A 17,180-nucleotide genomic window follows, 5' to 3' on the forward strand; every position below is an offset into this window, starting at 1 on the left:
TACACACGATTGGATTTTCCGACAACAAATGTTGGATGTGAGCTTGTTTGCGGAAAGTCCCAGCGTGTGTATGCTCCATTGAACATTTGTTGGTGGACTTTCCTCCAACAAATGTTGACTATCAGGTTCTCAAATTTTCCACCAACAAATGTTTGTTGTCGGACTTCCCGATCATGTGTACACAAATCCGTCGGACAAAAGTCCAAGCATGCTCGGAATCAAGTACGAGCCGGAAGCGCTCGGTCTTGTAAAACTAGCATTCGTAATGGAGAGATCACGTATGTCTTGTACGTCACTACGTTTGTAATTGTTGTCCAGCATTTGTGTGACCGTGTGTATGTAAGACAAGTTGGAGCCAACATCCTTTGAACAAAAATCCACGGTTTTGATGTCGGAAAGTTTGATCGTGTGTACAGGGCATAACTGTGCACAGCTTACTCATGGCTATGCTTATTGAATAAGCACTCACAGGTGCTGAGCTTTATCAGCATACATGTATTTTCACAATAAAAAAATGTGATTAGGCCAAATCTAAGTGTGTGGCTATTGTTCAAACAACTGTTATGAATAATACTGCCTGTGAGACAAGGACAAAGAAAGATAAGTGTTTTTTTTTTTTTTTACTGTGAACCAGTTGCAGTTTACATATTTATTATAGTTTTGGGCATCAATGTGTGCCTTTTCGCACGTTCGGTTAAGGACTTTTCCAGCGTACCACTTAAGTGTTTGGCCATCATGGAGATTGGAAGTGTCCTATGTTTTGGTTTTTCATTTAAGGTAAGGGTCAGTTTGTTTGGGTAATGGTGATGGTGTTCCTATCCCTTTCTAATCTTTCCATGGTGGATCTCGTTTAATAGAGGGTTGCTGATTCCTCTTGATGGAGAAGGCTCCATTTGGCCTTATTTTATTCATAATTTGGGACAATATCATATTATTTATTATTTTTTAGCGCTGCACCTTCTCCTTTATATTACACATATGGTACCCCGAAATTTGCAAGGTATAGCAGAATGTGTTTTGGGGTGTAATTGTAAGTATACCTATGTATGCCTATGCTGTGTGTGAGAAATAACTTGTGAAAAAAATAATAATTTCTTAGTTGTAACAAAAAAATTGTAACAAAAAATTACAACTTAACAAAAAAACTCACCATCATTCTTACTAAATACTTTGGACTGCCTACTTTCCAAAAAAGAGTAATTTTGGAGATATTTGTATTGTCCTAGCATGTTATGCCCTCAAGAATTGAGGCATCTGTACATCAAGATTGATCAATTTTCAAAAAAACCTACTATAGTTTGTAGATTCTATAACTTTCATACAGACTAAATAGTATACACTGATTTGTGTTTTTTTGGCCCTAAATGTATTAAGAAAGATTATTTATTAGGAAATGTATTGACAAAAACTGAATAATGGCTGAATACTGAAAAATGGACTCGGCAGGAAGCCGGTGAAAGAGTCTGATCTTGAAGTGGTTAATTAATTAAAACCCAAGATGTACTTCTTGTTAGATTATTAGTACCAAAATGTTTCTAAATGCAACATTTTGCTTTTATGCTTTGTTGTGCGGTTGTGCATCAAATTAAAAAAAATATGATTAGATTGACTGACTGAAAAATGAAAAAATAATATCATGTATGAATATGAGTGGTACAAGTGACTGAGTTTTATATGTTTTGTATGAGTAAATCACAAAGCAAAATTACCCAGCAGATTTTCACCTTGCTTACAGTTGTATTGTCTTTTATAGGTCTCATCCGATTACAAGAGCTAATAAAAGCTCCATCACGGTACAACTTAAGACTTAAAATCCGACAATTACCAATGGACACAAAGGATGCCAAACCATTGCTGAAAGAGATGAAGCGAGGCAAAGAATTTCATGTTATCTTTGACTGTAGTCACGACATGGCAGCTGGCATACTTAAGCAGGTAAAAGATGAATATCATGCTTACGTTTGCTATCTAAGCATTTGAACAAAAAATCAAACTACTTCATCAATAAGGTTCATTTAGAACAGCTAACATTTGTATAAATTTGTTCCCAAAAGAATAATCTACTTATTTTTTTCTTAGCCAGTGTTTACTTCAAATACCCAAAAATGTTCAAAATAAATGTATTCTTATTTAATTATCCTGCACTTATCTGCCTGAATTTAATTTACATGTTTAGTAAGTTGAACACATTATTTTTATGTTGCTGTACCTTCAAAACTTCTGAATAAAAAATAAACCAAGTTAAAAAAGTTACTAAAGTTACTAATATTTTAAACTTTAACTTTAAAGTTAAAGTTACTAATATTTATTGAGCACAGAGTTTACAATTCTAGCCACTAACACTAATTTTCAAAGCTCCCATCCAAAGTTAACTTGTTTTGATTTGAGTCTTTTTTAGGTAAAAGGGTTTCAGATTTAGTTCAAAGCATTTTGGGACTGTTGAGCCTCTTGGCCTAGCATACGAGACAATAAATTATATGTCAGACTGAGCTGTTACGGATGTTTTATATTTTTGTACTTGTTAAAAATGTACAATTTGAAATAAATTTCAAATATTTGACTATTAACTTCATTGTCCTAAATGTATTGCATTACAGCAAAAATGTGCTTCACCCATTTAGGGCCTCCTATACCCAACTATGACAGCTCTGAGCCAATGAGCACAGCCCTATGTGAACTATGACTACAGTAATTTGAAACTTAGGGCCAGTAAGTCAGTTACCCACAATCAATAGGGGAGATTTATTAAAACGGGTACACACAAAATATGGTGCAGCTGTGCATAATAAACCATTTAGTGTCCAACTTCAGCTTATTCAATTAAACTTTGACAATAAATACTAGAGGCTGATTGGTTACTCTGCACAGCTGCAACAGACTCTGTTGGCACCAGTTTTAGTACATCCCCCAATGGGGGTTATTTCTTAACCGGTTCCCAACTGACTCCTGTACATTTACGTCGGCAGAATGGCATGGCTGCGCAAAGTAACGTACCCGTATGTTACTTTGAATTTGCCGCCGTGTGCACGCACCTGCTGCGAGCTCCGTGAGTCAGGTCGTGGGTCCCGCGGACTCGATCACTGCGGGGATACCCGCGATCGCCTCACGGAGAGGACGAACGGGGAGATGCTGATGTAAACAGCATCTCCCCGTTCTGCCTAGTGACAGTGTCACTAGATCTCTGCTCCCTGTCATCCGAGCAGAGATCAGTGTAGTGACACACACAACCCCTCCCCCCTACAGTTAGAAAACACTCCCTAGTACTGATTTAACCCCTTCACTACCAGTGTCATTTATACAGGAATCAATGCATTTTTATAGCACTGATTGCTGTATAAATGACAATGGTCCCAAAAATGTGTCAAAAATGTCCGACATGTCCTCCATAACATCGCAGTCACAATGAAAATCCCTGATCACCGCCATTACTAGTAAAAAAAAAATATTAATAAAAATGCCATAAAACTATCCCCTATTTTGTAAACGCTATAACTTTTGCGCAAACAAATCAATAAACGCTTATTGTGATTTTTTTACCAAAAATATGTAGAAGAATACGCATCGGCCTAAACTGAGGAAAGAAATGTTTTTATATATATTTTTTGGGGATATTTATTATAACAAAATGTAAAAAATAATGCGTTTTTTTCAAAATTGTCGCTCTTATTTTGTTTATAGCGCAAAAAATAAAAATTGCAGAGATGATCAAATACCACCAAAAGAAAGCTCTATTTGTGGGAAAAAAAGGACGTCAATTTTGTTTCGGAGTCACGTCGCGCGACCGCGCAATTGTCAGTTAAAGCGACGCAGTGCCGAATCGCAAAAAGTGCTCTGGTCAGGAAGGGGGTAAATCCTTCCGGGGCTGAAGTGGTTAATACTGGAGAGTGCAAAATCAGATGCAGCTCTTCATAGAAACCAATCAGCTTTCAGGTTTTATTGTCAAAGCCTAATTGAACAAGCTAAAGTTAGAAGCTGATTGGCTACCATGCACAACTGCACCAGACTCTGAGTGCTCCAGGTTTAGTAAATTTCCCCCACTGTGTCAGTTTTGAGTAAATGTTTTAGGATTTATCATCATGGCCCCTTAAATTAACCTCTACCTGATTTCACACATATGTCCACCTGCTACATTCAAACTTTGCAAATTTGGTAAGTCTTCTTGCCAGGATCCTCTTTAGTAAAATGACCCTATTTATGCCATCAACATCATAAAATATAAGCCTCTTTTGAACAGGCCTACCGATCACTAGAACCATGTGCCGTCTTCACCAGCACTGGGTGCGCAGGTGTTCCATGCAGTCCCATGCAGGCCTGTTCAGATCAGTGGCAAACAGACAGTTGCACAGAACTTCATGGATCTCCAAGTGCACTCCCAACTGTACACCCATGTGGATGTGATGAGCGGCTCAGAATGTGGACCGACTGAGTTCTGATATGTGCATCAGACCCACATGTATATACACTTTGGCATGTGCTTGGATGTGATTGATTTGAACAGACTGTCTGCATAAGGCTGCATGGAATACCTGTGCATTCTACATGGGTGAAGATGTCCCATTGCCTGGGCGTTTAGATTGGTACCCCATGTGACTGAGGACTACAAGCTTTACCACAATGGACCTGATTTGCTAAAAGGTTTGCATGTATTTTAATGCATCAGTCGTGCATGAACAAAAAATTGTTTACTTATAGAGTTTGCTATGTACCTGCAATACAGCTTACATATGCAGAATTTACTAAAACGTTTTGTCAGCTGTAGAATGTAAGTTCTAAAGTCTGTATGTATGCCAGTTATGCTTCTGAAATGATTTTGGTTCCATCCAGCTACTGTTATCCTTTTTTAAAAGTATATTCCATCTGGAAATAAACCAGTTCAAGTGCGCACTCCTAACAAAAAAGTCTAAATGAGTAATATGTAGAGGACTACCAAGTACTGCACATGTGGTATCTTTGGGTTGGATTTACTAAAGGCAAATAGGCAGTGCACTTTGCAAAGTGCAGTTGCACTCTGCAAGTGCAGTTGCTCCAGAGCTTAGTAAATGAGGTAAAGCTTCACTTTGCTAAGAATACCCAATCACATTGGGTATTTAGCAAGGAAGAATAAAAAAACAGCATTTTTGCTTGCACATGATTTTATGATGGAAGTCAGCAGAGCTGCTGCTTTTTTTTACTAAGCTCTGGAGGAACTGCACTTTGCAAAGTGCAGTGTCTATTTGCCTTTATTAAATCAATCCCATTGTGTTCATGAGCAGAAATGTTAACACTAGCTGGCTCATGGGATTTCAAATGCTGGCACTTGGAAGAGATTTCAGAGATAACCACATATATCCCTTTTCCTTATGACACACCATTTTGATTGGCAAATGCAGATTTTGTTGATTTTTGAGCCAAATTTTTCTAAATATTATTTATTTTCAGAAGAATGTTGATGTGCACATTCCACAAAAAAGTAGTATTATTTGGCTGTTCAATGTGCATGGCAAACTAAAACAATATCTTATCCAGTAATCATCAATGTGTAACCAGTTAAATTGGTTTAATGATTGCTATGAACTGAAAGCATAGAAAAACACAGAGGTCACGTAGGCCTAGTACATTATCCTCAATACATGTTTTTATTGAATAAAATTGAGGTGAATAGACTCACAAACCAGTACTTGTGTCATAGCATTATCATAAAATCTTCTGCTTAAGTCGAAGTGACTACAAGTGTTGTGGACTTTCGCATATGGACTTAAGAGGATGATTTTATGATAATGCTATAATGCTATGACACAAGTACCGATTTGTGAATATGTTCACCTCTAATTTATTCAATAAAAACATGTATTGAGGATAATGTGCTAGGCCTACATTTCCTCTGTGTTCTTCTCTGCTTTCAGCTCATTTGGACTTCCTATCACGTACCTGGTAGAAGAGCCTGAATGGACCAGCAAGGCCTCCCTTACACCTCTGACTTGGGACTTCTGATAGTGGGAACAGAAGGCGCCAAGGTACAGAGTCACACGAGTGCCAAGAGTCTTTAGCTGGAAGCTAGATGACAGTCCTTGAAGGGCTGGAGAAGACAGAGGCAGACTTCAGCAGGAAGACCGACAAGCAGGAAGCTGGTGCGGATGGCAGTAAAGAATACGCAAGGTCAGGCAGGCTGGGTCATACACGGCTAGGACAATTGGATGCGGGGTGCAGGCAGGTTCGTAGTCCGGAGGCAAGCTGAGGTCAAAAAGCCGGATCAGCAAACAGGAGCCAAGGAGAAGGCAAGAGGATGGTCACAGGACAAGCTGGGGTCGGTGCAGGTGGAGATCAAGGGATGGTCAAGACAAGCCGGATAGATAACAGGGATCAAGATACAGGTTCTCAGGAAACAGGATGCACAGAGCTGAAGATGAAGCAGCACTGGGGCTGGGTACTGGCTGTGCCTAAATAGACTCACTGGCGCCAGCGTCGCTCATGTGTGCGCGCGAGCATCAACGTGCACATGGGTGTGCGATGGCTTCTGTTTGCGCGCCAGTTTGTGCATGCGCACTTCTATGCGCCAAGGCCCGATTCCTATGGGCAACAGGAATGCGTGTATTTCTGCGTCTCAAAGCTCTTGTAGGGAGGCGGCTCTCCCTGCTGGTATGCGCATCCTGACACTTCCCCAGTCTTTGGAAGGCAGCGAGGTGTGCATTATACCAGTGGTTCTCAACCCTGTCCTCAAGTACCCCCAACAGGCCATGTTTGCAGGTTTTCCTTTATCTTTCACAGGCGCTTTAAATCAGAGTCAATGGCTTGGTATTTTGGACAGCAATTTTATCTAAGAGAAATTCCCAAAACATGGCCTTTTGGGGGGTACTTGAGGACAGGGTTGAGAATCACTGCATTATACTAACATGTCAAGATAAGAGTCTGATAACACGTTGGGACTTACCGCACATCGTAGGAGAGTGAACATTGTGATATGCTCAGGGATGGCTATATCTATGTTCATGGACATGCAAACTTTTGATGCACATGTATAATAACAATTTGTTCCTGTTCTGGTTATTTTACTTTAGTAAATCAGACCCACTGACTTTGGAACTAATGGGTGAGCCCAGTCCTATAATAGCAACACATGCTAAAACACATTTCCTTTTGACAAACAATAAAGTTAAGCTTGTTTTTGTTTATGCGTATAAGAAAGTCCAACATTGTTGCAGACTATTAAATCCAAATAAGCCCAGAGCCTAGGGCAAATCAGAGCATATATTTGTCAACACCAAATCAAATTCAGAAACTGAGATGTTAAAATATACCTTGTTAAATCTGAAAGATCCCCGTTTACCACAAGCTGATATATTATGCACACATTTTAATTGCTTGTAAGACTATTTTATGTTTATTTATTGATCTGTAATATTTAGCAAAGATGTTATGATTTAATGTAAGTCTTGAAATGCCATACACTCTAAATTCATATTTACACTATTGCAGTACTTAAAATCCCCTGGAATGTTGTAAATATCTAAAACTATTTACTTACAAAAAATACTCAGGCTATTGTGAAACTGTATTGCTTAAAGCATTCCAGTATGCATTATTTATAAAGTTATTAATATTGCAGAGTCTAGCAGTGAGCAACCTTTCATTTAATTTTATTGTCAGCTAAAAGAAGTTGTTAGTGGCAGAAATATTTTTATTTTACATTCCTATGGGTCTTGCTGATATTTTCTTACTTTTACAGATGCTAACTTGTTCATTTTAGCTTAAAGAAATAGTTATGTGTTTATTATTCTTCTATAATTATAAAACTAGAAAACCCCTTTAAGCGATGCCAGTCCATGTTCATTTAGCTAGTAGTGTTTTAAATTGCAGATTGTTTTGTTTCTTTGGTTTGTATTAAAGGCATTAAAGGGTAACTCCATTGACCAAAGAACATAGCTCAATACAATTTTTGGAAAACTCCAACCCTTTATGTAACTACAAACTTTTATGATGCCAACATGCCTGTAAATTGCAATTACACACATAGTGATTTTAGCGTTTGCTTTCAAGTATAGACACTCCTCGTTTTATAGCTAATGGTTATGAAGCAGGAAAAAAACTCAGCATCTGCAATTATATTTTATAATGACAATAACTGTTTCATCTTTTTACTTGAACTGGTGAGGGAGGTTAGGTTGGTGTATGACTGATGCTCAAATATTTGAGCACTACCAAGGTTAATTATACCTCACTTATTCACATGGGCCTACTTAGGCCACATCCACACAGGCGTACTTAAGTGTATACCTATATGAGGGCCGTGTTTTGCCTGTATAGGATGTACAGGTGTTCTGTGCATCCACGTGCAGGCAGTGCTATTCATGTAAATTGTGATGCAGTGGCTGCATTGGCACAGCCTCTGCCTCAATTTTGATAACTGTGTGGGTGCATGTCTCTGAATGCAGACAGTGTGCGTTCAGGTACATGCATCTGCACCCACACTGATGTCAAATTTGGAGCAATGACTGTGTCCATGCAGCCTCTGTGTCCCAATGGGGCTGTCTGCACATGGATGCACAATACCCCTCTGCATCCCATGGAGACAAAACACGGCCTTCACAGAGGTCTACTCATAAGTACACCCATACAAACAAGGCCATAGATAATAGTTCCATTATTATAGAGTATCGATGTGTATGCCATTGTTGGCAGTTGTTGGCATGTAATTAGGCTTTAGGTGATGTGTTACCGAATAATGAATTAAAGCGCATAAAATTTTTACTCCTAAAAAAATCATCTCAATTAAGTTTTTCTCTCAGGGCTTTTTCATTGTAGTAGTATTTCTGAGCTGGTGTTTTTAGAATGAAATATTTTGGATACATCATTTTTCCAATAATTTCTACAATCTATTGACTTTGGCTGACTTATCTGATTATTATTTGTTGATATACAGTAGTTTAGTAAAAAGTAAACATAACAATGTGATTTGTTGGTTGATGCATTTTATTATTTATCTTCTAGGCATTAGCAATGGGAATGATGACAGAATACTATCATTATATATTTACCACCCTGGTAAGTAATACAAATATGATCGTTTACTCAGTCATTCAAGTTTTTTCTCCTTCACATTATTATACGTCCAAGTGCAATCACACATACACAAATATTTTTAAATTCTGTCTGTAGCACATTTCTTTAAAAAGTCTAAAATAGATATATAACTTTCATTGATGCACAGCTAGAAATAAATTCCTTGCCCAGCTGGGAAATCTAGTTCTAACTAAAGATAGACTTTCTTGTTAGCATTAGTAGAAAAATATTTTTCATCTTTACCCCAAAAGAAGTTCTGTCTGCCTCTATTAGGCACACCAAGAAGAAGATTCACAGCGTTTCACTTTAGCTAAATAGGTTCTATTCAAAGCATGTGATGGATGCTATACCTAAACTTAGGATAGGTGCTAAACTTACATTGGGATTTTTTTTTCCCTTTCTATCTTCTGCAAGCCGTAGTAAATAAAAAAAATAATGTTACTATAGGCAATGCCCACACTTTTTTCTTTTTAAATGCAAAATAAATTGTGGGTTGTTTGAGAAGAATCTTTTTATTCTACATTATGTTTTTGTAGATATTTCATTTGAGATTTGATGTTTGTACAATGTTATTTTATTGATGTATAGTAATGCACAGTATGTTTACACAATATAACGGATAAAAATAACATTTTAAGTGTTCATAAGCACAGTCTCCTTAATTTATTCTAAAGAGGAATATGCAGATAATCTTTTATTTTGATAGTAGGCTCTCTTTCTCTCTTTCTCTCTCTATATATATATATCTTGTTTTAGGATTTATTATGCACTTTTTATTCACAAGGCAGCAAACAAACACAGTTTTAATGCAGGAGGGCTTTGGACAACTAGTCCATAGCATGAAAAAAAAACAAGTTGCAGCACAAGTGCAGCACTACCTCACTAATCAATAACTAATCAATAACTTAACCATAATGGTGGAACCCTCTGATGTATGATATTCTCAATAAACTTCAATATTACCACAATACCAGTCTCTGTGACATGAAACTACACATAAAATACACATCAAACTCAAAATAAAACATAAAAAATGCAACTTAGTAGGGTTGGTGGACCCCCCTTCTATAGATATTTGTCATACAAATTAACTCCAAGTGCAATAATTCAAGTGAGATATATTACACATCAAAATGGAAATACGACATAAAAAATAAAACTTAGCAGGGATGGTGGAAACCCCTCCTTATATTTAAGAAGGGATAAATCTGCGGCGCTAATCTAAATAGATAAATTCCTGAGATGCAAAAAATGTATGAAAGAAGCCAATAAAGACTCGAAGACTGACCGAAGTTATAAGGTGCATAAATATCTAATGTTAGTATAAAAATAACTACTACGTGCCAAAGCCAAATAAGTAAGCAACAATAATGTAAATCAAGATCGTCAAGGAGCAGAACAAAACGACCCCAGATAAGAAAGTTCGCACACCTACAAAGGATAAGGGAGGTGAAACTGTGGCGCTAAAATCAATGAGTGTGTTTTAGCGCCACAGTTTCACCTCCCTTATCCTTTGTAGGTGTGCGAACTTTCTTATCTGGGGTCGTTTTGTTCTGCTCCTTGACGATCTTGATTTACATTATTGTTGCTTACTTATTTGGCTTTGGCACGTAGTAGTTATTTTTATACTAACATTAGATATTTATGCACCTTATAACTTCGGTCAGTCTTCGAGTCTTTATTGGCTTCTTTCATACATTTTTTGCATCTCAGGAATTTATCTATTTAGATTAGCGCCGCAGATTTATCCCTTCTTAATTAATTGTTTTTAGGTGTGTGAACACTATTATTTGTTGGCTGCTATTCTGTTCTTATTCTACGCTTTTTAAGGTATTTTTTATTTATATTTTTATTGTTGGCTTTTTATTATTCTTTGGTGTGCGCACAAGTACTTATTACCATTATTTTAACCCCTCCTTATAGGTATTTGCAATAAAAATTAACTTCAAGTGCAATAAACCATGGCAAAATAATAACTAAAACACAATAAATTCAGTGTAGCAATCTAAACGAAAGCTTTTGTTTTTATAAAAAATACCTTAAAACATGCACATTTTAGTGTGCACTAAAATCTGTGCACATACTACAGATATACAGTTTGCCAGGTACAATCACATTGCCCACTTTAAGAATCCAAGATGTCAACAAGACATTATACCACATTATCACTTCCTACTTAGCATGATGACTCTGCCTAAAATATGTTTGTCACCATTTACGGGACTTCCTCAAGGAGAAAGAGTCATCGAGCCATCTTACTGGCTTTATACCAGGGAATGTGTATAATGAGTTGCTATGAGACCAGTGCCATTTTGTTGGAGTCTATCAGTGCAATACACATTTCATGCTCCATTGAATTTATAGCCTAACTATCCATAAGGTCCATAATGATTAGCTTGATACAGCTACATTTGGTAAATAGTTAGACTCACACCTTACTCACACCTTACAGTTCCTTTATTTATAAAATAAAACACATGATTATTTTTAACAAGCAATAAAAACTAAAAAGATAGCAAAAATGTTAATGATTACTGTACACTCCTAAAAGTAGCAATGTTTTCAGAATAGGCAACAGCAACCTGTCATCTATTTAGCTGTATTGGACTAAAAACAGATCAAAAATGCTTTGTATAAATTAAAATATATTTTTTACTATACAAAACTAATGTTATTTTTTTTGTATAGAAGAAAAACATTTAATTTTAATTAGCATTACCTGAAATGTAAGGGCCGTATGAATTGGGAAATAGGCTATTAATACATTAGGTGGGAGCGGTAATCCCTCAAGAGCATGGTTACCTGCAGAGAAGAGTTGAAGGAACTGAAGAGCAGATAGCCACAGGATAAAACATCTGAAAGGAGAAAGTGCATTGGGGCCTGTGAATAGGTCTGAGTTTATGGTGAGGACATTTACTGACTGGTGGTGGATCACAAGGGTTTCTTTGAAGCTGGGGCTCACTGTGGACATATGCAGCTTTCTGGATACATGTATTGGACATTTAACTGACAGGTTATTATTTTTGCTTCACTCTTTTCACAAAATTAAGACCTTTTAGTTTGGAGGTTTTCACCATCTTTGCACTTTGGATGTTTTTTGCTTAGTTTAGATTGAGACACTTAATTTATTATGTTTTAATTATTATTTTAATGTGAATGATTGCACTTGAAGTTTATTTAGTATTGTGAATATCTATAAGAGGGGTTTCCACCATCCCTGTTAAGTTTTTTTAAATGTTTTATTATCATTTTGATGTGCATTACATGTGAAATCACATACAGTATCACTGTTAGCACAGAGACGGGTATTGTGGTAATAGTGAGGTTTATTAAGAATACTATGCATTAGAGAGTTCCACCATTATTATTAAGTTATTGATTAGTAAAGTAGTGCTGCACTTTTTTTATTTTTTTATTTTTGTGCGGGAACTCATAAAGGTGTTTAGAAGCAAGCCTTTTACTCACAATATTTTTTTACTTCACCTCCAGTAGTTTATTGTAAATAGCAGTGTGGTGATTATCTTTCATACTTATGTCCATAGCATGAAACAAACAAAACATCTGCTTGGCTGGGCCACTAATTGAACTCAGGCCACTTGCTGACTAACAGGGTTGACCCAAAACAAACAGACGTTCAAACATATTTTGGTGTTCTGACAACATGTTTTTATTCAGCTGAAAGTTCCCACAGCAGAGAGAATTGCTGGCTTGTAGAGCTGATTTTGGAGCTAGCTCTTAGAAGCAGTAAATCACTCCACAAGGGGCTCCAGTTCATGCATACTTTTAGGGTCTGTATGTCTAATAAATGACAGTAGCTTAACAGGCAAGACGCTAATGTAATGATCACAGATCACTTGCTACACAAATAGGCTTGAGCACCTCTTTTTGCAACCATTTGTTTGTAATGTGGAAAAAAATCATACATCAACGAAGCAGTGGATGACTGGATCTAGGGGGTGGTGCTCCACACCGAACCCCTTCTCTTCCATGGATACTGTGTCTGGGTTGGACTCAGTAAGCTCTTCCTCCCATCCTGGGGCTGCACTGAGCGGCTCTTCCCTACACTGCACACAGCTATTCTGATTATTTTCCAGACACAACTTCGACTGGAACAATGTGTAGCTGGTGATTGCAGTTCTGACCTGTGAAGTCCTCAGATCAGAAAGGCAGCACAACTACAACAGCCAGCTACACACTGTGCAGATCCAGGTTGTACCTGTAAAAGATTAAGTTTTTAGCATTGTGTAATGTTGGAAGGAATAGCTCTACAGAGTTCAGTGTCAGCAGTGACCCCATCCTCTGCACTTCTGATGCCCATCAAATGCCCTGTTGACACCCATCACCTGCTCTGCTGATGCTTCTTTCAAGCCCTGCTGATGCCCGTTCCCTGCCCTGCTGACACATGTTCCCTGCATTGCTGATGCCTGTCCCCTCTCTCTCACTGACACCCATCCCCTGCATCTCTGACACCCGTCCCCTGCTCTGCTGACGCCCATCTCCTGCCTTGCTGACCCCTGTTCTCTGCCCTGTTGAGCCCTGACCTGCTAATGACCATCTCCTGCCCTGTTGATGGCCATCCCCAGACCTGCTGATGTTTATTCCCTGCATTGCTGATTTCCTGTTCCCATCCCTGCTGAAGCATGTCCCCTGCATCACTAACACCCATCCCCTGCTCTGCTTACACCCATCCCTGCCCTGCTGATGCCTGTCCCCTGCCCTGCCGACCACTGTCCTCTCCCCTGTTGAGCCCTGCTGATGGCTATCCCCTTCCCTGCTGATGGCCATCCCCTGCCCTGCTGACCCCTGTTCTCTTTCTTGCTGACCCCAGTCCTCTGCCCTGCTGATCCCTATACACCACCGTGCTTACCCCTATACACTAACCTGCTAACTCCTGTCTCCTGCACTGCTGACCCCCTGTCATCTGCCTTTCTGACCCCTGTCTTCTGCTGACCTCTTATCCTCTTCTCTGTTAACCTTCCATCCTGTGCCCCCCTGACATTTTGTACTGCACCCCACATCAGACAGGCTAGATCTGGTCCTCGTGTTGAGTTGGACACTTGAAGCTACCTGCTCTCCTTTAGGACTGGTAATTAAGCAACTATTGGGAACTATTAATTTAAAGGTGCAGGTTTTGAGACTGATCTAAGGTCTGAAGGTGCAGGAATTGGGGTGATCTGACGTATGATAATGGAGTAATTGGGACTGATATGAAGTGTGATGGTGCAGAATTTTGGTATGATCTGATGTGTGAAGGTGAAATAACTGGGGCTGATATGAGGTGTGAAGGCATAGGAATTAGGGCTGATCTGAAGTGTAAAGGTGCAGGAATTTGGACTGATCTGAGGTATGAAGGTGCAGGGATTGGGGTGATGTGAAGTGCGATTGTGCAGGAATTGGGTTGATCTGAGGTGTGATAGTGCAGGAATTGGAGCTTGAGAAAGATGTGAAGGTTCAGGAACTGGGGTGATCTGAGGTGTGATTGTGCAGGAATTGGGGTGATCTGAGGTGTGAAGGTTCAGGCTGATCTGAGGTGTGTAGGTGCAAAAAATGGGATTGATCTGAGGTGTGAGGGTGCAGGAACTGGGGTGAAGTTAAGCGTAATGGTGCAGCAATTGTGGTGATCTGAGGTGTAATGGTGCAGGAATGGGGTGATCTGAGGTGTGAAGGTTCAGGCTGATCTAAGGTGTGAAGGTTCAGGAATTGGGGCTGATCTGAGGTGTGAAGGTGCAAGATTTGGGGCTGATCTAAGGTGTGAAGGAATAGGAATTGGGGTGATCTGATATATGATAATGCAGGAATTGGGACTGATATGAAGTGTGATCATGCATAATTTAGGTATGATCTGATGTGTGAAGGTGCAATAACTGGGGCTAATATGAGGTGTGAAGGTATAGGAGTTAAGGCTGATCAGAGGTGTAAAGGTGCAGGAAGTTGGACTGATCTGAGGTGGGAAGGTGCAGGAAATGGGGTGAATTGAGGTGCGATTGTGCAGGAATTGGGTTGATCTGAGGTGTGATGGTTCAGGCTGATCTGAGGTGTGTAGGTGCAAGAATTGGAATTGATCTGAGGTGGGAAGGTGCAAGAATTGGGGTGATGTGAAGCATGGTGGTGTTATGGTGCAGGAATTGGGGCGATCTGAGGTGTGAAGATTCAGGCTGATCTAAGTTTAGTGTGAAGGTTCAGGAATTGAGACTGATCTGAGGTGTGAAGGTGCAAGATTTGGGTCTAATCTGAGGTGTGAAGGAGTAGGAATTAGGGTGTTAGGAAGTCTATAGTGCAGGAAATGGGCTGATTTGAGGTGTGAATGTACAGGAATTGGGGTGTTCTTAGATCTGATGGTGAAGTAATTTGGACTGATCTGAGGTGTGAAGGTGCAGGATTTGGGGTGATCTGAGGTGTGAAGGTGCAGGAATTAGAACTGATGTGAAGTGTGATGGTACAGGATTTGGGGCTGGCTGATCTGAGGTGTTAAGGTGCAGGAATTGGGACTGATCTGATGTGTGAAGGTGCAGGAATTAGGGTAGATCTGAGATGTGAAGGTTCATGAGTTGAGGCTGATTTGAGGTGTAAAGGTGTAAGAATGGGGTTGATTTGAGATGTAAAGGTGCATGAATTAGGATGATTTTAGATGTGATGGTGCAGGAAATAGGATGATCTGAGGTGTGAAGGTTCAGGAGTTGGGGTGATTTGAGCTGTGAAGGTGCAAGAATTGGGGCTGATCTGAGGTGTGAAGGTGCAAGAATTGGGGCTGATCTGAGGTGTGAAGATGCAGGAATTTGGTTGATGTGAGGTATGATGGTTCAGGAATTGGGGTGATCTGAGGTGTGAAGGTTCAGGAATTGGAGCTGATCTGAGGTGTGAAGGTGCATCAAATTAGGTGATCTGAGGTCAATAGTGCAGGATTTGCGCTGATCTGAGGTGTGAAGGTGATCTGAGGTCTGATGGTGAAGGATTTGGACTGATCTGAGGTGTGATGGTTCAGGAATTGGGGCTAATCTGAGCTGAGAATGTTCAGGAGTTTGGCTGATCTGAAATGTGAAGCTGCAGGAGTTGGGGTGATGTGAGGTGTGATGGTGCAGGAATTGGGATGATCTGAGGTGTGAAGGTTCAGGAATTGGGGTGATCTGAGGTGTGATGGTGCAAGAATTGGGGTAATCTGAAGTATGAAAGTGCAGGAAGTGAGCTGATATGAGGTGTGAAGGTGCAAAGCTCAACATTAATTTCATATGTTATTCAAGTTGTTTATAGCATTTGTTTTATAAAAAATCATTTTCGTGATTGAGTGTGTGAAGTTTGCCTTTTTTCATATGGCTGGCACTCTCAATTTCTTTGAAAATATTTTTCGGCACACTATGCTTGAAAGGTTGCCTACCCCTGCCCTAGAGTCATGTAATAGATTTAAATAAAAGTTCAGTAAATTTAGGCTATTGTAATATTTTATACATTTTATGCAAACGGACCTCCCCCTCGAGTGAGGCAGCTATCATTTACTTCTCCAGAGATGAATTCCAATAACTATACCAAAGATGGCCTTTCTACTATTAAAGCCATCTAATCCTTATATAGATTAAAGTGGTATTAAACACAAAAGCAAACATTTATTATATTGCAGTTTACAATTTCTTATGCCCCGTACACACGAGCAGAATGTCCGACAGAAAAAGTCTGACGGGAGCTTTTCATCGTATATTCCGATTGTGTGTATACCTCATCGGACTATTTACGTTGAAAATTCTGACGGACCAAGAAAGAGAACATGTTCTAAATATTTCCGATGGAACCAATCCCTATCGGGAAAACCGCTCGTCTGTATGCTGTTGCGACGTACCAAAAACAACGCATGCTCTGAAGCAAGTACGAGACGGAAGCTATTGGCTACTGGCTATTGAGCTTCCTTTTTCTAGTGTTGTACATCACCGCGTTCTTGACGGTCGGACTTTGGTGTGATCGTGTGTACGCAAGACAGTTTCAGCGGAATTCCGTCGGAACTCCATCGGAAAAACCTTCAGAGTTTATTCCGACAGGAAAACCGGTCGTGTGTACAGGGCATAAGATGTGATGGCTGCATTCATTTTTTTTTTTAGGATTTATTTCTTCCATTTTCAACTGGAGATTCAGTTAGTCTGTTGTTTTTTAAAAAGAAG

General features: G+C 39.3%; 1 protein-coding gene across 3 annotated transcripts in view; it reads left to right on the plus strand.

The window, feature by feature from the left end:
- Positions 1-17,180, plus strand: part of GRIK2 (glutamate ionotropic receptor kainate type subunit 2) — a 1,356,701-nt gene that overhangs the window by 705,611 nt on the left and 633,910 nt on the right. For all 3 annotated transcript variants that reach the window (XM_073627000.1, XM_073626997.1, XM_073626998.1), the window contains 2 exons: positions 1,754-1,935; positions 8,965-9,018. In XM_073627000.1, the coding sequence (XP_073483101.1) occupies positions 1,754-1,935; positions 8,965-9,018 (236 nt within the window). The remainder of the gene's footprint in view (positions 1-1,753; positions 1,936-8,964; positions 9,019-17,180) is intronic.

Source organism: Aquarana catesbeiana, linkage group LG04, assembly GCF_042186555.1.
Source record: "Aquarana catesbeiana isolate 2022-GZ linkage group LG04, ASM4218655v1, whole genome shotgun sequence".
Lineage (NCBI taxonomy): Eukaryota > Metazoa > Chordata > Amphibia > Anura > Ranidae > Aquarana > Aquarana catesbeiana.